Source organism: Chinchilla lanigera, unplaced genomic scaffold (assembly GCF_000276665.1).
Source record: "Chinchilla lanigera isolate Chin_1 unplaced genomic scaffold, ChiLan1.0 scaffold00077, whole genome shotgun sequence".
NCBI lineage: Eukaryota > Metazoa > Chordata > Mammalia > Rodentia > Chinchillidae > Chinchilla > Chinchilla lanigera.
This window is the reverse complement of record NW_004955478.1, coordinates 4,950,875-4,972,676: the sequence shown is the minus strand read 5'-3', so window position 1 is coordinate 4,972,676 and position 21,802 is coordinate 4,950,875. Positions and strand designations below refer to the sequence as shown.

General features: G+C 51.5%; 1 protein-coding gene across 1 annotated transcript in view; it reads left to right on the top strand.

Annotated features, from left to right (window-relative positions):
- The window catches only part of Axin2 (axin 2), a gene marked incomplete at its 5' end in the record, with an annotated part of 29,673 nt that extends 9,547 nt beyond the window's left edge, over positions 1 to 20,126 (top strand). Inside the window, 8 exon segments of the mRNA XM_013503241.1 lie at positions 8,344 to 8,446; positions 10,820 to 10,960; positions 11,108 to 11,595; positions 11,824 to 12,018; positions 12,314 to 12,544; positions 13,126 to 13,221; positions 15,076 to 15,243; positions 18,628 to 20,126. Of these exon segments, the coding sequence (XP_013358695.1) occupies positions 8,344 to 8,446; positions 10,820 to 10,960; positions 11,108 to 11,595; positions 11,824 to 12,018; positions 12,314 to 12,544; positions 13,126 to 13,221; positions 15,076 to 15,243; positions 18,628 to 18,754 (1,549 nt within the window). The 3' untranslated portion in view covers positions 18,755 to 20,126.
- Between the last annotated feature and the right edge of the window lie 1,676 nt (positions 20,127 to 21,802).

The following is a 21,802-nucleotide window of genomic DNA, read 5'->3' as shown; positions in this document are numbered from 1 at the left end:
ATTGTCTTGGGAGGAAGACATTGGAGGTGGAGATCAAAAAGTCAGATAGCTTTAAAGAACCGCTGTGTACTGTACCAACATGGAAATGTTTTAACATCATTAGTTTAACAAATGTTGGAGTGTCAGTCAACTCTGGGTCAGATGCTGGGGCTCCTGACTGGGGGCTCTGTCCAAAGCAGTACCTATTATTAGATCTTTTTTAGATGGATGGCTCTGATTTTTGAAAGTCATCGAAGTCATGGAGGTGGTCGGATGAGGTCAGTAGACATTCAGGTCAAATCATGCTTTGATACTTAGGTCACCTGAAGTCAAAGCAGCAGTTCTCATGGAGCTAGAGGGGGTCTGTGTGTGTGTGTGTGTGTGTGTGTGTGTAGTGGTAGCCTGAGTATCCCTGTTCCCATGGAGTAGAGGGTGTGTGTGTGTGTGTGTGTGTGTGTAGTGGTGGCCTGAGTATCCCTGTTCCCTGCCATCCTTTGGGGTTCTGACTCAGGATAGTCAGGGTGGGGCCTGGCCATGGTGCAGTTCTCCAAAGGCTTCTCACCCAGCTGGGAATCACCACTCCTGAAATGGCCTTTGAAGGCTTTTCAGCAAATGTTTTGGAGTCAGACTTTGCCTGCTGAGGGAACAGTTTTGAAAGGCAAGCCCACTGAATGGTGCAAGTTCTGGCACACTTATTCAGGCTTTGTTCCTTCGAGCTTCCTAAAACTGTACCATCTCCTCTTCTCATCTGTTTGAGACTATCTGGTTTCCATTGGCCGCTGTCCTGTTGCTTGGCCTGTGGCGTGGGACCGATAGGAGGGGAAAGTCAGTGAGGTTAGCTTGGGACTTAGCTATTGATTTTCTGGTGGTTTTTACTGTGTTACCTCAAATTCCCCTGTTAACAAAGGGTAAGGTGAAAAGTTCCATCGTAATGAAAGAAAATGACATTGGTGAAAACAGCAGAGGTGCCCATCTTCCCTCTGCTATGGCGGAATAGAAGGTTTCAGAGAAATGAGTTTTCATATTGACTGGATTTTTTTTCTTTTTTAAAGTATCTGTGCTTGAAAAAAATTCTTTGGACGTATATTTTCTCTCTTTCCCTTTCTTCCTTTTGTGTGTGCGTGGTTGGGGGTGATGCTGAGCATTGAACCAGGGCCTTCCCACTGAGCTACTACCCTATCCCTTTTTATTTTGGGACAGTCTTGTTGAATTGCCTAGGCTAGGCTAGAACTTGGGATCCTCCAGCCTCAGCTTCCCAGACACAGGGCTGGGGTTACAGGTGTGTGCCACCGTGGCCGCTGGATATATTTCTTAAGAATACATTTAGCTCTGTTCTTACTGAATAGTATTAGACAAGGCATAGTTTATTCCTTCCTAATATAAACAAGTAGTATGAAGGCTTGTTTTCACAGGCCGTGTGTTTGAGGGAGCTGTCTGCCCCATTGTCAGTTGCCCACCCCTACTCTTTAAATGGGTTTTCTCTTCATCATTCTACCTGCTGTCTTTTTTTTTTTTTTTGCTGCCATCTGTGTCCTTGCTTCTGTCAAGCACTGCTCTTTCTGCACGTATTAATCTGTGGACTGCCTGGGCGTCTTAGTGCTACGTGTAAAATAAGAGTTGGAATTGAATGAAGGCATTGAGTGAATCTCCCAAGTCCGATGCAGTTTCCTTAAGACTGTGAGGCTTCTGTTTAGGTTTCTTAGAGCCTATTTTTGGCTTGCTTCCTGGTCCTTGGCCGCGGTTCACTCCCTATCGCTGAGGTGTTATTCTGGGTTCATGAGGAGATAACTTGGGTGTGGTCTCCCTACTCACTGCATTTGATCCTCGCAAGACCCGGTCAGAAAGGTGGACAGTTACTGGTGACTTTGACAAGGAAGGAAGGAAGGAAGGTCCTGTGCGTCCCTTTCCTTCACAGCAAGGGAAGAGCTCAGGTCCAGGCCCGGTGTAGGCCCCTGCTTGGTACTTGCTGTGTCCGCCCCATGCACAAATGTTTTTGCCATGAGATATATTAATAGGATCAGTTGCTCATAAGACCTGAGCCACTTGGGTTTCTTTTTGTTTGTTTGTTTGTTTATTTTCTTTTTTGGTACCGGGAATTGAACTCAGGACCTTGCGTTTGCCATGCAGGCACTTACGCTGCTGAGCTATATCCCCACCCCCTCTTTTCTTTTTATTAGTTATAAGAACGCTTTCTTTTTGTGAAGGTCGGGGAAGAGCAAGAGGAAGGACATTCTAAGTCCTCATTTACTCCTTTGCCCCCCGCCCAGAAGGAAAGTGCTTTCAGTTTTTTTTTAGGGAGGAGGAACCAGGAATCGAACTCAGGACCTTGCACTTGCCAGGCTAACTCTTGTGCCACTGAGCTGTATTCCTGGCCCTTCAGTTTGATTGAAAATTTGACTTTAAAGCTCTCACTCCTTCCCCTTTGAGTCCCTGGTAAACTTCAAGCACAGGGAAGTCACTTTTAGGCCTTGGAAAGGTTTGACAGCCATTGATTCTAGGTAGCAGGGGGTAGTATAGAAGTCATTAAAGCTCTATTTATTTTTACTTTATTATTATTATTATTATTATTATTGTTATTATTATTATTATTATTTTTTTTTTTGTACCAAGAATCAAACTCAGAATCTTGTGCTTGTCAGGCAGGTGCTTGTGCTACTGAGCTATACCCCTGACCCACGCCCACTTTAATACAGAGACGGAAGCTAGGCCTGGTGGTGCACACCTATAATCCCAACAGTCAGCGAGGCTGAGTCAGGAGGGTCAGTAGGGTCACAAGTTCCAGCCTAGCAGGCAACTTAGCAACTTAGTGAGACCCTGTCTCAAATAATAGGAAATTGCAGGGGATGTAGCTCAGTAAAAAGACCCTGGGTTCAACCCCCAGTACCACCAAAGACCAAAACCAATCTTCTTTTCCCCCAAGGGGCAAATACCTTATTTAGTGCCTTTCTCTGGGGCACAGCAGATACCTTGCGCCCCTGGTGGCAGAACCTGCAGGTGTTAACATGGATGGCTGCCTCAGACTGGTAGTGAGGAAACCAGGAAGCCAGGAGAAAGCTGGTAGTGTTGGCTGTGGTCTTCCTGGCTGTGCTGGGGGCCTTGGAGCCCCGTGCGAGTCAAGTGGGCAGGCTGTCAGATTCAGTGTCACGGTTGCACCACCTGGGCATGTTCAACCAGCTGGGAGTGCAGTTGGCGTCAGTGAGAACTCACCCATTTGTGGGAGGTGTGTCTCATGCTGCCTGTGGTGGGGTCCAAAGCATCCCCCAAACCGAGAGCCCATGAGATAGGGGCGTGCCCACGCTCAGAGGCTCCTGTGGGTCTCAGCTGCCATCAGCTGCCAGGCGTGGGGGTCCCTGTGGCCTCCCACTCTCTTGCCGAGCAGACTTGGCAGCTTGAGGTGATGCTGGGTGCTTTCTGGCCGGTTGGCCCTGGGTATGTGCGATCTGCCCCGTATTGATGGTCACCCGGGATTCCCAGGGCTGGGATTAGACCCCTCTCAGAGCTCTGCCAATTGTGGGCCTCGTGCAGATGAGAGCACCAAGAGAGAAATAAAGTGTGCAGGGGATGAAAAGCTGAGCTGAATCGCTTTCAGCCCATTGTTCATCCGGGGAAGCTTAGAGGGGATAAGAGGGTAGCAGGCCCCTTTGAAATTTCCTTGAACAAGTGAATAGGAGCGCCCCATAAAGCATGAAAAGAGCCCTGGCTGTTTCTCCTCATCACAATGGCCAGTGGAGGCTGTGAGGGGCTGGGGAGTGGGGCTGGCTGCCCTGCTGGGCGTTGGGAGGGGACAGGGCTGGGGAAGCGGGGAGAGGGGGTCACAAGCAGCCTTCAATAGACTCCAGAAGGTTGGAGTTCATTAGACACAAGCCTAGGGAAGCAATCGTCTCATTTGCGACAGAACCAATTAAGTCCCGGGGGCCTTTGCAAGAGGCCTGGGTAGGTGGGGCAGGGCTGGCCTGTACTCGGTTACTCCAGGGAGCCGAACGCTGGGGCCTGGATGTGCAGGGCAGGCAGGGGCTTTAAAGAAATCCTTGCCGTCTCCCATAGCCCGCTGCTGACTTCTGTTGCCCTGCTAAGTAAAAAGCCCTGTTAAAGATGGCTGGGGATTTGGGTCTCCATTATAGGCCTCTGAGAAGGCTGTTTTATGAGCCTGTTACTCTCAAACCTGCATTCTCAGAAGAAATGGCTTTTTAACTTTTTTTTTTTTAAAGTTAACTGCCAGACTTCCAGCAAAATCCAAAACCAGTCCTTAAGTGTGTTGGGGACAGAAGGAGTATGGGGCCATTCCAGGGCATGAGGCTCAGGAGGGTCGGGCCCAGGGGCCAAGAACATCAGAAGCAGTGGGAGTGCCTTGCCGCCAAGCGGGGGAGCCTGGCAGGGAGAGGTGGCAGGAATTGAAAACGCCAGGCTGGTGGCATGGAGACTTCTCGATCTTGTCCTTTTGCACAGAACTGCTCCTGTAATCAGGACTGGCTGCAGTTGTAAGTTGCTTCTGCTGCGAGTGTGTCTCCACATCAGCAGAAGAGTTCTTCCTGTTCCATGCAGGGGGTGGTATGAGTCCTTTTTATTTATTTATTTTTATTCCCTTATATCTTTTTTACGGGGTTTGCTCAGGACACCGGGGAATGCATCTGAGTGAACTTCAAATATTACCTTATCGTACAAACCAGGCTTTTGATATTGGCTGTGATCAGAGGCTGCCTCAGAGTGCCTGCCAGGTGCAGATGCGCGGGGCCACGCATGCGCAGGACCCTGCTATTTCAAAACCTCCAAAAATGACATTCAGGTTGGGTCGGGCCGGGCAGAGTCAAAAGGCTAAGCTAATTGGCTTGGCTTAAATGGCAGCTGAGTGGAGTCCGCACTTCAAAATCCGTGCGCCCCAGAAACAGCTGGGCCCGGCAGTGGGCTCGTTAGCTAAAATGTTTATAATTAAAGGAGACTACAGAGGGACCCAAACTCTGGCGCTCTTCAGCTCACAGTTTTGAGCAGCCAGGAAGCTGATCATAGACTTGCAGAGCTTGAATAAAAGAAGAGAGGCCTCCCTTTGGCATGAGGGGCTGTTTTGGAAGAAGATTCTTGGCTGGGGGGAATTAAAGCCACATTTCCTTAAAGGCGCCTGCAAACCTCTTTGATCCTCTCCAGGCTGAGTTTTCCCCCTTTCTGCTCTGGTCACAAGTTGCTGTTCCTCAGTTGGATCCTTCACCTTCCCTGTAAGGGTGGGGCGGAGTGCTTAGGAAGTCATGTGCTTACCTGACCCTCACACTGGCCGGCACTGCTTCTCCTTATTCTCTCCCCTGTATGAAGAAGGCAGGAGAGGTGTCACCTCCTTACCACTGATTTCTGAGGGGAAAGGAAGGAGAAAAGAACGAAGTCTGTTAGTGGGAACTTCGGGGTAGAGTCTGAGGGGTCAGATGGCGGACTCTCCTAGTCCTCTTAAACCCGTGTGGCTTGGGCCTGGTAGGGTCCGTGGGGCGTCTGGCTCCTGCCTTCTTCCTGAAGTGGTCAGGAAGAAAAGATGAGCGAAGCTCTCGGTCAGTAGAGGCTTGTGAGCTTCATCTTGCAGCCTGGGGGCCACAGAAGTAGGTAGACCAGCGTGAGGCCCAGCCTGTGGGCTCCTCACTGCGTGGCTGTCCTCTAGCCAGCGTGTGCTAAGTGGTAGAGGAGAACTTCCCCAAATTGGCCGTTTGTCCTTTTAGAACGTGAAGTGGAGCTTAGGATATGGCATCTCCCTCTTCAGACCAGCAGGAAGCCTGGCTCCTCCTGTCAGGCCTGGGAGTGACAGTTGGAAATGAGGACCTCGCGGGTAGGCAGCTGAGTTAGGACACCTATTCTGAAGCCTAGCGATGGCTTAGACTTGGGTCATGGAGCTGAATGCTGGATTTCATAGTGACTGACTGTTATTGAGTGTTCCCGGTCATAAGTAGAATGTGGTTCATGAAGGCTCTTGCGAGAGTGAAGGCTGATGATCAGTACATCAGATGTCTGAGCCAGCGTCTGACCCACAGCAGGTGCTCGGGTTGTGGGCTCTGATGGCTTCAGGTTCAGATCCCTTGCTTTGGGTGGGATTTGGTTGCTGTCCAGGCAGGTGTGCTCAGGAGAGTCTGGTGTTCTCCTGTGTCCAGTAAAGTATCCTGACGTGAGAACACTGAGCTCTGAAAAATCAACTTTAGGCAGTGGAGTAAATTGCTAGGCTTGGAACCTTACATCCTTCCTGTTCCACCTTGAGGAGCCTGGTCAGATGCCAGGTCTCAGTGAATAGGAGGCTGCTTGAGAGACCTGCTCCCTGTGGGCACTGGTCAGATGGCCAGCCCCTTCCCCCAGAGCTCCCTCCCTGCTCCTTCTCGGCTTCCTCCAGGGCAGGACTCTAAGGTCCTATCTAGATGCTGATCTCTCTGCTCCCCACTCCCTGAACCCCTCAGTGTGATGACCTTTGTGCAGTCTTTAGCCAAGGTTTGGCTTACATAGACGGGTTCCTTGCACCGCCGGAGTCTTTACTGTCTCCTCTGTGGCTGGCTGGTTCTAGGTCACTGGACTTCCAGAGAATGCAGCCACTTAGGACCGAAGGTCATTACAGATAAGGAGCCACTGGTTGACCAGTTGCTCCTGCGCTCCTCTTTGCTATAGGTAGGCACTGTTAGCTGTCATTGCTGATGAGCCAGAGGTGTTTTTCTTCCTTTCACTCTATGCTGAGCACACCGGGACGGTGAGACATCCAAACACTCAGTATCAATATTTACAGCCTCAAGGTGTGATTCAGTATGGAAATGTTGGAATGCTGAGGCTTTGTAAATCCTATCAGCGGGAAAGAGTCACACTGCTGCTTTGACCACTCTGCTGCTTCCAAGAAAGAAATTATTTCTAAAAAATTATACCAATTCCAGGTCATTTTTAGTGAATGGTAACTGAAGTGTAGCTTTCTTAAAAAAAAAAAAAAAAGTTCTTCTTGCTAATGTGTTTTTTTTCTTTTTCTGGTACTGAGAATCGAACTCAGGACCTGCGCTTGCCGGGCAGGGTGCTTATGCCACTAAGCTATATCCCCGGCCCGCTAATGTTTTTTGAGACATGGTCTCTACTATGTAATCCAGGCTGACCTTGAACTTGCTATATTGCCATGGCTGATCTTGAACACATGACTGTCCTGCCTCACCCTCACAAGTACTGGCATTGCAGGCATCACCACCATGCCCAGCTTTTACTAATTTTGTTGTTTGTGGTTTTTTTGGTTTGTTTTTTGTTTTCTTAAATAGGGTGATGGACATATAGGTCCATGCAGCTTTAGGTCTTTGCCCAGATTTCACTTCTCAAGGATTTCATTGAAACCACCCCCCGCCCTTTATTTATGTTGCAGTACTGGGGATTGAACTGCAAAGCACTGAGGTACATCCCCCACCTCCTTTTATTTTTTTGACATGGGGTCTTGCTAAGTTGCCTAGGCTGGGCAGCTTTAGATCCTCTTGCATCAGCCTTGCAGAGCGTTGGGGTTATAGGTGCACATAACCACTCTGTCCCCCACTTCACCCCCTCCACACACTTTAAAATTGGAGCTCCCCCATTCCCAGTGACTCCCTCCTGCTGCATATGTCATAGTACTTACCACCTTCTGAATATTCTTTGCTCATTGCCTGTGCCACCCCATTAAATTAACTTCTTACAAACAATGGAATTTTAACCCCTTTACCCACTGCTCTTTTGCCTAGTGCCCAGGAGAAGCCTGGCACATAGTGGCACTCATGCGTTTTAAAGCATTGTGCGGAGTACCACATAGGAGCAGCTTTCTCTTTATACCACATTGGGCCTCTCTCTTTGCTAATTCACCGAGGGTGGTGGGATTTGGAGCCAAACGAAATGACCGTAGCGTGATTTTATACAAGGAAATTTGGAAAGGGTCAAGAATTTGACTATTGGAAATAATGCCTACCTTCCCTGATGCATACCGTCACTTAGGTTAGACCCCTGTGGGTTTGGTTCCTATCCCTACAACCTTTTGCCTTGGCGCATGACCTGAGGCACTGTTTTCCTGGTGGCATTTGGCGGTGATAACCGACTGTAGAAATAAGGGAGCTTTCACTCTATAATGGGCAAGCTAGGTTGCAGCCGTTTCAAGACAATAGCTGGAGAGATGAGCTCGCCAACCTTTTTCCAAGTTGCTCCTGCATCTGAGAGGGAGCCAGATTCTCAATGAGGTTTGGCAGTTTGTTCTTGGATGGTTCCATCCCTGTGAGGACAGGACGTGTGCTCACCACCATGGAAGCATGTGGCTGCCCTACCAACAGTAAGATCTCAGGATGGCCTAATTGAGTTTAGCCCATGTGCTGAAGGCATCCTTGAGAGCCTGTGGATATCAGTGGGTTGTTTTTTTCCCCATAGAGATGGAATCCCTCCGTATCGTGTGGGGAGTAAGAAACAGCTCCAGAGAGAAATGCATCGCAGTGTGAAGGCCAATGGCCAAGTGTCTCTACCTCATTTCCCGGTAAGTATAGTGGGGAGGCGGCTGTTTTCGGTGGTGTTGAGTCCTGAAGAAAAGAGTTTGGAGGTGGAGTGGGGAGGTATGGACAAGACAGGAGACAAGAGGAACATACTAGGGTCCCCTCTGGGAAGGGCAAGGAAGGAAGAGTTAGCCAGGAGGCATCACAAGTGCTCATGAGGTTCAAGATGACCTGTGTTTTGAATCTTTACATGATATGGTTGAAAAAGGGCAAGTTCCCTCTGAAAAAGCAATTGAAACCCAGCAACTAAGTAACATTAGCAGAGGACCCTATGATGGACTAACTGCATTCCCACTAAAATAGAAGCCCCTGTTACCTTCTGTATCCAGACTAAGACCAGTTCCTGCCACCTTAGATATTCAGTAAATACTTGGCTGAGTAGTTAATGAGGTTAGAAGAATCTCTGCCGCCTTTGGAAGGAAAGTCACCTGCTGGGACTGTCTGCTTCTTGTGTTGAACACGCAGCTCTGTCACGGAGCCATCCATTTACCTGTGTAGTTGCCGTTTCTCTTACTGTTGGAGGGCGGATGGCTGTTGTGCCTTATCTGTTTCAAACCCCAGAATTTGGCTTATACGTGCTGGTGAGCCCATGCCTAACAGATGCTGAATGATTTGGAAGAGTGGATCTCCTGGGAGGCTTCTTCCTGTGTGGATAATAAAGGTCTTCTCTGGAACCTTCCCCTTTTAATTACATGTCTCTGGAAGCAGTCAGCGCACAACCCCTTTTCTCAGGATCTACCCTGTTAAGTTTCCCACTCCAGGGCTGTATTCTTCCATTGAGCTTGAGACCCAGGATGCCAGAGCACTCTTCCTTAGGGAGGGGAAGGGAGGACCAGCTTAACGACTGGTGTCTGTTTATGACTGTTCGCCTATAGCTTGAGAGACTAATTGGTCTGTCTGTTGGGCAGTGTTCAGAAAATTAACACGTCAGATCGCTAATCCCACGTTGCATTGGTGTACAGATTGTACCTCTTAGAAAGCTCATCACTCAGGGGCTGGGGATTTAGCTCAGTGGCAAAGCGCCTGCCTGGCAAGCACAAGGTCATGAGCTCGGTTCCTGGTACTGGAGAAAAACCAAAAAAAAAAAAAAAAAAAAGAAAGCTCATCACTCAGACAAGGGCCGCCTTACCCTGCCCCTAAAATCAGCATATTAAGACCATCCCCCCAATAATACGAATGACGAAGATTTTTGACCTAGGGGTGGGGAGGGTATGTGTGTGAACAAAGAAAAGTCCTGTGGCCCAGGCTTCTAGCTTGTAAAGGAGATGATTTCGTTCTGGGGTGTGCAAATCGACTGTCTCCATCAGGCGGTGCTTTGATGGGTGTGAGGGCGGGGCCTGCAGGGAGCCGGCCTGTGGCAATGGCCATCAACCCTGGGCCTGGGTCCCCTCTCACATCCCTGCAGCTAAGTGGTTGGTGTGGCAAGGCCCCTTTCTTCGACTGGGGGAGAGGCGGGTCCTTCGAAAGTTGGCTTCTGCGCCTCACACCCCAAAGCAAGGGGCAAAGCAAGGGGGAGATCAGGAAGGAGGTAGAACAGTGGAGAGGTGGCGGGTAGGGGAAGTGAGAGGACAGGAAAAGGACAGAAAGCTGGGCGGCGGGGGTTCTCTCTGTTTGCTGCTTTTGGCAGCGTTCTTGGTGCCTTTTTATATTCTGCACTTGATTTGGAGATGTTCCCTTTTCCCTTGATAGATCAGCTTCAGGCAGCCAAGCTCAGCAGTGTTCTGCTACTAGCCTGCAGCAGCTTTCTTCATTTTCTGTACAAAGAGATAGGGAGGAGGGGAGGAGAAAAAGGAGGGAGATCGCGGACAGTGTTGAGACAACACCACCTCAAAGGTGCGCAGTGTGCGGCCGGGAAATAAATTACTACTTCTTCTCTGATCCCGGGCCGTTTGACTCCGTTTCCCCCCACCACACACCTCCTTTCCAATCTTATTTTTTAAAGTCGCCAGCCCCCTTTCTGTTTAGACTACTTTCTATTCCTTGACTTGATTTCTCTCCCCTCCCCACTCAGAGGGCTGCCTTTTTTTTTTTTTTTTTTTTTGATGTTTGACAACAGTCTTTGAAGATTTTCTACTTCAGAGTAGCTACTGATGGGCTGGTTGTACTACAGAGAGAACAAGCAGGGCCTCTCGGAGTGCGACCAACTGCTCCTGCCCAAGGCAAACGCTGGTGGGGACCATGGCTCTCCATGAGGCCGGGGAGCCAGCGCATAAAATCCGGAGCGGCAGGCACCGGCCGCCTCGTTATCAGCTCTCCGCCCAGACATGGGGACGCTGCGTGCCTTGCTGGGCCCTCGGAGCTCCAGAGCCCGCCCGGCCTGCTAAGTGTGCCTCTTCCCGCTCCTCCTGCATCCTTAGAGAACCCACCGCCTGCCGAAGGAGATGGCGCCTGTGGAACCCGCTGCCTTCGCGGCGGAGCTCATCTCCAGGCTCGAGAAGCTGAGGCTGGAGATGGAGAGCCGCCACAGCTTGGAGGAGCGTCTGCAGCAGATCCGCGAGGTATACAGCTGCGGGCCGCCTAGCTGCGTGCGCTGGACTGCGCATGTGTGCGAGCGTGGGCGTGGGCGTGTACGCGCTTGCTGGGGTGCACGACCCAGGGCCTGTCGTACCTCCTGGGTCACTTCCCTTTTCCTCTTGCCATTCCAGGATGAAGAGAAGGAAGGATCGGAGCAGGCACTCACCTCTCGGGATGGGGCACCTGCCCAGCCCCCTCTGTCACTCCTGCCCTCCAGCAGCTGCGAGGAAGACCCACAGACGATCCTGGATGATCATCTTTCCAGGGTGCTGAAGACTCCTGGCTGCCAGTCGCCTGGCGTGGGCCGCTACAGCCCGCGCTCTCGCTCCCCCGACCACTACCACCAGCAGTACCACTCCCTCCCACCCGGGGGCAAGCTGCCCCCCACGGCCACCTGCCCGCTCCTCCGGGTCAAGGGCTTCCTGACCAAGCAGACCACGAAGCATGTCCACCACCACTACATCCACCACCACGCCATCCCCAAGACCAAGGAGGAGATCGAGGCGGAAGCCACACAGCGGGTGCGATGCTTCTGCCCCGGGAGCACCGAGTATTACTGCTACTCGAAATGCAAGAGCCACCCTAAAGCTCCGGAGCCCATGCCAGGGGAGCCGCTGGGGTGAGTGTCCAGTGGGCCATCTTGTCTTAGGTGGGGCTTTCGTTATAGCCTAAGCGCCGGGCAGGTCTGAGGTAGGGTCCACAACCGTGGGCGTTTAGCTTTTAGGAGGCGGGTGGCAGGTACGCGCATCTTTCCTGTCACTGACCCCTTGCCAGGCTGTCCAGCTCAAGAAGTCCTAGAGATTTAATGGGATGTCTGGGTTGGGTGTGGCTTTTGGTTCCCCCACAGTGGCAGCAGAGGCAGTGCCCTGCCCAAACGAAACGGGAAAGGCGCGGATCCCAGCCTGGCCCTGCCCACCAGGGAAGGAGGGGCCGCCAGCGGAGCTGGGGCCCTGCAGCTTCCTGGGGAGGAAGGAGACAGGTCCCAGGATGTCTGGCAGTGGATGCTGGAGAATGAGCGGCAGAGCAAGCCCAAGCCCCACAGGTAAACACTGCCCGCCGGGGACTCGCTGGGGAGGTACCGCGGAGTGGCTGTACCTGCAGCTGGCTGCAAACAGATGGGGCGGTTTGCTCCTGCCGTCTTAATATTAGATGTCGGACCGAGCAGACCACAGAAATGTCATGTTTTGGCAGTGACCCGTAGTTGTGTTATGGTAGAGTTATTTTCTTCTGTCTCTCCCTCTGAAAGCAGAATAGACGCGTTTCTATTGAAGTCACATTTTCCAGTTTTTCTAACCCAGTTTCTTTCCTTCTGCCTTTTCCCCTCGTTCCTTGTTTAGTGCCCAAAGCACAAAAAAGGTCTACCCCTTGGAGTCACCCCGTGCGTCCCCAGGCGAACCAGTCAGCCGGCATCACCTGTGGGGGGGCAGCGGGCACTCCCGCACGGCCCCCCGCACTCACCCCTTTGCCCAGGATCCTGCGATGCCTCCCCTGACCCCACCCAACACGCTGGCGCAGCTGGAGGAGGCCTGCCGCAGGCTGGCAGAGGTGTCCAAGCCCTCAAAGCAGCGGTAAGTAGGAGGGCATCAGGTTCCGGCCGGGAGGGCTCAGGTTTGGAGGTGGCCCCTTGGCCTGTTGCTTTTGGAGAGGAACCGTATTCTGTGCCTGGAGCTTAGACCCTCCTCCAGTAGGACGCGTTGCCCTGGTTAAGTCTCTTTCCCAGCCTCTAGAATTGTTCCCTTTAGTTAGACTTGTTTTGCCAGAGTTAAACTAGGGTCTGTTTGCTAGGCAAGTCATACCTGGAGATAGAAGCCGTTTTCTTACAAGTCCCGCTCCTTACAGATGCGTTCGTCATTAAGGCCGGTTAGATGAGCATGTGAGTGGCCATGGTTGGTGGAGAACCAAGTCCTCAGCCGTTCTCCGGGGCTGGAGTGTCCTGTCCCGGGTTCGTAGGGAGTTCAGTGGCTGCCCCAAGACGCCTCCGAGGCCTCCTGCAGTCAGGGTTCACACAGAGCCCTGGTTGGGTCTTCATAGGCTGCAAGTTGGGCCTGCGTCTCTTCAGGAGGCCGCAGAGAGTGGTTTTCTGTTTGCTCCCAGTTGCCCTGGGGACAGTGGCGCGCCTCTGAACCCCTTGTCCTGGCTGTGTCCTCAGGTGCTGCGTGACCAGTCAGCAGAGGGACAGGAACCACACTGCCACTGGTCAGGCGGGAGCCACGCTCTTCTCCACCCCGGGCCTGGCTCCAGAAGAGTGAGTGTCTTTACCTGGCGTTACCGAGCCCTGCCGCATGGCTCACATTTCAGGGTTTCCATCATGGGGCAGGCGTTGTGTTTTTGTGACTTCCTTTTTAAATGGTACTGGGGAGTGAGCTTGGCTTTCCCACTGAGGTACATTCCCAGCCCTTTTTAAATTTTTTATGTTGAGACAGGGTCTAACGAAGTTGCCTGAGCTGGGCTCAATCTTGGCAGTCTTCCCTCCCAGAGTGCCGAGATTATAGGCATGTGTACCACCCCCGGCCTTGAAAAACTGTTTTTAGTATATAAATCACCTAGATGTTAACGCTAGTGATGAGCAGCTGTAAACACAGATGAGCCATCCGTGAGGATCGTGGTAAACTCCTCTGTACTGAAAATGCACCTCAAGTTTTCTGAGGCTCACGTAAAGGGTAAAGGCCTCTGAGCCCTTGCAGAGAAGTCACCCTTGTTCAGCTTGCAAGTTGATGGGACTGCAAACATCTCTGTGGTACCCTGGAGCAAGGAGAGGTTTCTCCACCTGTGATAGATGCTCCAGAGACCAACTTTGTGTTTTGTTTAGGGAAAATAGTATGTTTCCTGAAATTAGGCCACAGTTCTTCTTGTACAGTTAGACTTGCAGAGTAAACTAAGAAGCCTGGCTGGGTGTGGTGGCACACGCCTGTAATCCCAGCACTCAGGAGGCTGAGGCAGGAGGATCACTGCAAGTTCGAGGCCAGCCTGGGCTACAAAGTGATTTCAAGGCCAACCTGAACTACACAGCAAGGCCCTGTCTCAAAAATAAAACAAAAACTAAGAGGCCTGGCTCAGTTTAATTACAAATGGTACATTTATTTATTAATTTGTTTGGTTTTTTTTTTTTGGTACTGGGAATTGAACCGAGGATCTTGCACTTGCCAAGCAGGCGCTTATGCCACTAAGCTATATCCCCGGCCCAAGATGGTACATTTAAAGGGAAAACTGTTCTCACGATACCTACACGGTCTAAAGTTTTCTTTTTAGCCTCTTGATCATCCTGAGCAGTGAGTGGTGTTTGAAGTTGGAATAGCCAGGTGTGGTGGTACACATCTGTAATCCCAGCACTTGGGAGACTGAGGCAGGAGGATTGCTATGAGTTTGAGGCTCCAGTAGCCTGGGCTACATAGAAAGTTTAAGGCCATCCTGAACTACACAGCAAAACCCCCGTCTTAAAAAAAGAAAGACAAAAATAATAACAAGAAAGAAATCTCGAATAAACCACCTTCTGTCAACTGTCCTGGCCAACAGCTTTTTTTTTTTTTTTGAAAGCCACTCTTCACAAACTCAGAATAAACTACTATGGCCTGACTGCCTTTAGCCGTGTTTGTTCTGGTGGAACACAGGTTGCAGGCATTCTGAGTACATGCCATCCCTGGGGTGCCCTGCTCCGGGCTCACCTGTACCACGTCCCCTGATGGAGGTGAGCCCTTCGGCTCCTGACACTTTGTTCTCTTCTTTATTACTGAGCACCTCAAGTGTTACCTGGGTTTGTGTTGTTTGCAGTGCTGGAGATCAAGGCCAGGGCCGCGTGTGTGGTAGGCTAGTGCTCCACCTCCGATGTACAGCTCCAGCCCTGAGTGCCCCAACCTGAAGGAGACTGCTATGGGCTCCTGTTCTGTGGCAACATTGGAAAGGATACGAGTTAGCACAACCAAAAGCACTCGTCCCCCTGTGTCCTCTGTGTAGGCTGTGGTGTTAGATTGTGTGTGTGACCTCCCACCTGTAGCCTCGGTGTTACGAAACCACGCGCGTGCGCGCTCCTATGTGTGCATTTATTTTATTCTGTGTGTCTGCTTTAAGATGCTAAACCTGTTGCATTACATCTCATTTTCAGTCACAAAGAGCCAAAGAAACTAGCAGGTGTCCATGCACTCCAGGCCAGCGAGTTGGTTGTCACTTACTTTTTCTGTGGAGAAGAAATTCCATACAGGAGGATGCTGAAGGCTCAGAGCTTGACTTTGGGCCACTTCAAAGAGCAGCTCAGTAAAAAGGGAAATTATAGGTAAGCATCCCGTGGCTTTTCTTCTGCTCTAGAGTTGTTCAACTTCCCTGGTCCAAAGAGGGGGCGGGAGGGGAAAGGGCTTCAGGTGTTCTCGAAGAGGGTGTTCAAGGGGGCTGCTGGGCGTTGGGGTCCTTCTTTCCACTCTCCCCTCATCTCTAGCAGCAGCCACAAGAGGGAGGCTGCTGGGCTGGCCGGGCTTTTTCCTCCAGGTGAACAGCACTGAGGAGAAAAGGACCTGCGTTTGCTTTATCAGGAGGGCTAGACGGGCTGTAGTGGAAGCTCTGCCTGATCTTGAAGGCCTTGGGCTGGGCCTGGGGAGCAGCCTGATCAGGGAAGGGAAGAACCCGAAAACACCTCTGTCTCCTGGTTTGGGACAGGGAGAGGCCTCCGCATTGGAGGCTCAGTGAGGGCCAGACACCTTGACTGAGAAACGAGCAGTGCTCTTCTTCCTCAGACCTTCTGCCTGAAGAACTACCTCCCTGGGCTGGCAAGTCGTGTGGCCTTCTGTCCATGACAAACAAGGTGGCTGAGCCTGTGGGCGGCACAGGCGGATGGGGCTGGCACTCCTGCCCGGGCCTGGGCCTCACTGCCGTCTTCTCCCTGGGGCCTTGGGAAAGGAACTTCACCTCTAGCCTCCTTGCCTCGTCTGCGTGTGGAGGTGCCCTGACCTTGCCGGGCCCTTGACACACCTTGAGAGCTGAGGAGGAAGAGGGCCAGCCCTGGCTCGTTTCTCAGTCACTTTCCTCTTAATCGGGGGCAGGCGGTACCTCTGCCTCGGTTCATGCAGCGTGCTGCCTGTCCTGTCTCCACGGCCTTCGTTCTGTATATGCCCGTTCTGCTCCAGTTACGTCCTGGGTACAGAGCACTAGGTCAGGACGGAAGTGAGGCAAGCAGGGCCCCCTGAGGAGTTGCTCACTCTTGGGATCCACACCTACGCGGGAGTGCTGCCCTCTCAAGTTGTGTGCCCTGGGCGCTTGGCAGGGTCACCGCCCATCCCCAGCAGGTGTCAATCTACCCCTGCCCTGCAGAGCCCCGAGGGGGAGTGCAAAACCTGCGCAGTAGAAGCCTGCCGGTGGGTCCAGCTCCTGGCCATAGGCGAGTCCCTGTGCAGGGCCGAGACATCTGACCGCCCGACTCAAGCAGGCCCTGAGTAGCTCTCTAGCCGCCTGCGTCAGTAACTGGGCAGGGCCAGCAGTGGCACCTTCTGCAGCAGGAAGAGCCGGGGGACGGGCGAGACCCTGCAGGTGACTGACCAGCGGGGCGTGTAACTGGGCCTAGCTTGTTCCCTTTTGTACCTGGGAAGAGACAGTTCTGTAAAGTTATCAAAGGGACTGGGGATCGGGCCTGGCTGCTGCTTCTTTTAATCTTGAGAAGACACAGGTGAAACTAATTACACAAGCGCGCCCCTCCGGGGATTGGTTTTGATCTCGGCTTTGACTCGGCTGGACTTGAAGGGGAACTGCAGGTGACCTTCAGGAGAGAAGAGCCGTGGCGCGCGGAGTAGGAGCCTTGCCAGGAAGGTGCCTCGCGCAGCCGCTCCGGCCACATCTGGCTCTGATTTTTTTTCCTAAGGCACATTTAATAAACCTGGCTTTGAAGCCCTGGCCTCCCTTTAATGCACGCTCGCACAAATGGTCCACTCTCGAATTCCTTCCTGATTGGATCAGGCTGTGGGAAGCTCCTCCCAGCTGCCTTATCTCTGCGGGGTCTCAGCTGGACTCCGGTCCCTGCTAGGAGGAGGGTGTGGGGCGCAGGGTGCGCTGCCTGCACACCCCCCAGCAGGGCTTGGGCCCCAGCATCTCAGCGCACCCCCGCCGTGCCCCCAGTAAAAGAGCCCAGTGAGCTTGGGGCTCTGGAGCAGGGACCTGGGCTATGTTGAGTAATCTCAACATGGCAGGGGTTCAAAAAGCAAACAGTCCCTCCAGACGTGCCAGACGCTATTGGTGCCAGATGTCAGAAGAAAGCAGAGTTTGCCACATAAAGCATGTTGCAGTGGAAAAGCCCGTTTCTGAGAGAAAATGAGGGCAGTGCCGCATGTTTGAAGTCCTGGGGGTGGGGCCCGGAATGCCGCCTCTCTGCTTGCTGGAAGAGGGTGCAGTTGTGTAAAAGGCCGTCGCGTGTTTGTGAAGAGGTGCCGCGTCTTCGTAAACCCCAGGAGGTTTGAGGCTGGGGTCTGAGAACTGGGATCGGAGCCTGTCCTTCGCAAAAGTGGCTTTTCCCTGCTGCCCTGGGCCCTGTGCGCAGCCCCTCCCTGCGCTCTAGCTGTCTGTCCTCAGGCTCCCCAAAGAATTCTGACCTCCTGAATGCTGAACTGTTTCCCCACTGACCAGCTCTGCTGGCCAGAACGCTGAAAACAAAGGCCCTGAGTAGACCCAGCTGTTCCCTTGTTCTTAGCCTTATCTTCTGAGAAAGCTTTTGGCTCACCTTCATGAAAGTGGAAAAAATTTAGGGGAGTTCATTTTTTTTTTTTTTTAAAGAAAAGACAAAAACCAGCTCTAACTCTGAGACACATTAAATGTTTTAGAGGCTCCCCCTGCTCCCCGGGGACTGTGACCTTCCCTCTGCAAGTGGCCTTTATGGGCTGAAAGTGACAGCTTGCAGGGGTGAGTTCAGTCTGTGTGAGGGTCTTTGCTGGGAGCAGGGTGGGAGAGGCCCTCCTTGGTTTCCTCCAGGGGCCGGGGGTGGGCCTGGCCGAAGACAGCAGTTGTTTCAAAGTGTGGTTCTCGAGAGGCTGTCACTTGCCTCTGTGCAATTAAAAACAGCTTTAGAAGAAGGAATGCAGGGCAGGGAGCGGAGGAGTCTTTAACCAGTGGCGTAAGAGGAGAGGGCCTTTGGTGTTAGACCCTGCAGGGGTGGGAGTGGAGCGGAGGCAGGGATGCGGGGACAAACGGGAGCCTGTGACTGGCCTGCCTACCGCTGGCCGTGCCAGAGACCATCAGAGAGTGTTGGTACTTGGGCCTGGGCGGGCGGGGAGGGCCTGTGGGCTCCAGACTGAGAAGCTACAGGTCTGCTTTCCACAGACTTGTGCAGGTTCAGGCCCCGCAGGTTAGGCTGGGTGAATGTGGGGCTGAGCCCCAGTCTCTTTGAAGAACCCCACCAAGCACTTGCCCTTCCTCTTCCGCCTTGAGTGCCGGGTGTGCATCAGATGCGTCAGCATCCCTCCGCGGCGGGAGGCTGAGGCAGACCCCTTTCCAACGGTGCCAGCCCTCCTCCCAGGGTGTCCTGCAGGCCGCTCCAGCAGTCCCTCAAGTCAGATGTGGACAGCAGCTTGCAGGTATCCCTGCTATGGCAGGTGAATACCTTAGTTCTCCATGTTGGTGCGGTTTCTTTAAAATGTCTTCAGAAGATACAGTTTCAACGGGCTTTTCTGGTTTGCCTTTTAAGGTATTACTTCAAAAAAGCAAGTGACGAATTTGCCTGTGGAGCGGTTTTCGAGGAGATCTGGGACGATGAAACCGTGCTCCCGATGTACGAGGGCAGGATTCTGGGCAAAGTGGAGAGGATCGATTGAGCCGCTGGGGCCGGGCTTTGACGAACTGTGGGTGTGACCTGCCTCGGACCTAAGCGACGGCCACAGAACGTTTTGAAGGAAAATAAAACCAATGAAGAAGACAGAGTCTAGGGAAGCACTGGCCTTTGGGCCTTCGGAAGGGTGGGGAAGGTTGACTCTTCATTTTTCATGAACTGGGTACTGAGATAAGAAAAACCTGAACTATTTATTGAAAACATGACCACTCTTGGCTGTTGAAGATGCTGACTGTTTGAGAGACTGCCATGCATAATATATGACTTCCTAGGGATCTGAAATCCATAAACTAAGGGAAACTGTGTATAGCTTACCTGAACAGGAGTCCTTACTGATATTTATTGAACAGTTGATTACCCCCATCCCCAGTTTATGGATATGCTGCTTTAAACACAGAAGTGGGAGAGAGGGAGTTGAAATTCTTCTGTCTGAACTTAGGAGCTGAGCTGGGAGTGCATTAATGGTTTCTTCATGCTATGCACTGCATTTCTCTAAGTGAAGACAGACTTGAAAACGGTGCCCTGCCATTGACACACGCAGAAATTGGTGCATTTTCCCCCTGTGCTGCTCTATTTGTCGTAAAGGTCTCGAGGGCTGGCTGTGTTGTAACATCACCACCATTTTGGGGTTGTCACGTTGATGGGAGAATCCATCATGGAGGAATGAGGAGCCTTGTTCTAGGGCCTGAGGTCACCCTGGGACCAAGGTGCCTCATCTTCTGTCCCTTGAGTCTCAGGGCCCAGAGACTGAGGCCTGCTGGGATCACTGTCTCATGGTTCAAAGTTGTGCTTGTAGTGAAGTGACAGTTCCTTGTTTTGGTTGTAATTTTTTTTTTTCTAGTCTTTTGGACCACAGCCATTCACAGAAGTGCCCCCCACCCCACCTCACCCCACAGAGACACGGACAGTTGCAGGGAGACCTAGCAGCAGCCTGCCTCCAGACGCCTCCACTTTGATGTTCGGGTGTGCGTGCTGGGTTAATCTGTACATTGTGTTCGCCATCGTTACCTGTACTATGTGTCTATATATAGTGTACGGCAAAAGAGTAGTGACCCACTATCTCTCGTGCTTGACTCTGAATCAGTACAGTACCTGTACCTGCACGGGCACCCGCTCCGTGCGTCGCCCTATATTGAGGGCTCCAGCTTTCCCTTGTTTTTTGAAAGGGGTTTATGTATAAATATATTTTATGCCTTTTTATTACAAGTCTTGTACTCAGTGACTTTGGCCATGGCATTTTGTTCTACTTATACTGTAAATTATGCATTATAAAGAGTTCATTTAAGGAAAATTACTTGGTACAATAATTATTGTAATTAAGAGATGTAGCCTTTATTAAAATTTTATATTTTTCAAAACTTTGGTCTTATCTTTATGGGAGCAGAACCAAGAGATCCTGTGCGTGATTTCTTACTCCAGCGTCTCTAACTAACTCTCAGACCGTGGGGCCCACCCTGAGGTTTGGTAAAACTGTTCTCTCATAACCGCTGGGTAACTGGCTGAGGCTGTTCTCGTGGAGCGGCTGTAGACACTTCATTCAAGCCTCTTCCTGACAGACGTGTGTGTCCAGTCTGGCCAGGTAAGTGCAGGTGATAAGGGGCTGAATTAAGGTCCTTTCAGGAGAACTAGCGTTTAATTTGGTGTCTCAGGTGAAAATGGATTTGTGCGCCTGGAATGGCCAGGTGAGGTCAGTGGCTCTGAGGTCGTGTCAGCCAGCTACCTCCCCGCTGCTGGGATTTGGTCCCAGCAAGGCTGCCTCATGATCTCATCTGATTGCTTTATTTTCCAGCTTTCAGTGAGGTTCTGGGCTGGTCATTTGTCAGGAGCGAACAGGTGGTTGGGAGGAGGGCTGGAGGGTTTCTGCACCCTTTAGTGGGCAGGTGTGCTCCAGGCAGCTGTGGAGTTGGCCCTCAGCTGTTCACTCCAGCATGTGTGCCCTCCCCATGTGCCGAGCATTCCCAAGAGCCACACTGCTTCCAGAGAGGAAAAACTAGGCAATGACGCTTAGACTTCCATGCTGAGTTTTCATGAAGCTGGGGTCTGCTGTAATCTGAGTTTTGTCCTTGCTGCCGGCTGGCATCAGGCTCACAGGGTAGAGTAAGGCCATGAAGTTGGCCTGGTGGGTGAGGGGTGGTCTTGAAGGGTCCTCAGTGCAGTGGCAGCTTTCCGACTTGGCTGGGGTGTGTGTGTGTGTGTGCCGGGGGGGTGGTTCTAAGTGAGTGAATCCAACCCCAAAGGATGAATAAATGGAATCTGTTGTGCCTGGTGAGGACGGGAAGTTAGGGGTGGCATTTTATCTTCTCATCCAGTGAGAAGCATAGAGGTAAAGGTCTCAGCTCAGACAAACCTGGGCTCAAGTCCCAGCACCACTGCCCTCTGGACGGCTGTGTGCTTTGCATCTTAGATGCATTTGTGAAAGATATAGCTGGACTGCTTTATCACTCATGTTTCTACCTATTTTTTAAAAAAAATCGAGATTTTTGTACTAAACGCAAGATGATACGTATCCTTTTAAAATTTTAAACAGTACTGTTACCTTCTGTCAAAAAGAAGGAAATAATGTACCCTCAAGAAAATATTCTAGTCTATAAGGCAAAGGTAAATATATTGTTTTCGCCACTGTAAATGTAATACTTGACGTGTTTTGACCTGGTGTAGACCCTCAATATTTGTGGAATAGAAACGAAGGGATATAAAAATTGCCCATGGTAGAGTCTTAGTCAGTTTTCTCATTGCAGGGACAAAATATACAAACCCCAAAGTGAAAGGAGGAGAGGTTTAGCTCACAGTTTGCAGAGGTTTCAGTCCATAATTGGCTGGCTCCAAGGCAGGGTGGCATGGCAGTCAAACATTGCAGAGGAGAAACAGTTCGTGGTGGGCAGTATTTTACAACAGATATCTAGAACTTAATTGCACAATTGAAAAGGTATGCTGATTGACTGGCAAACCATTACCCCTCACCCAAGTACTCACCAACTGGCATGGGCTTAGGAGTGACTATTTTAGGTACCTCATGTAAGTGAAATCATGCATT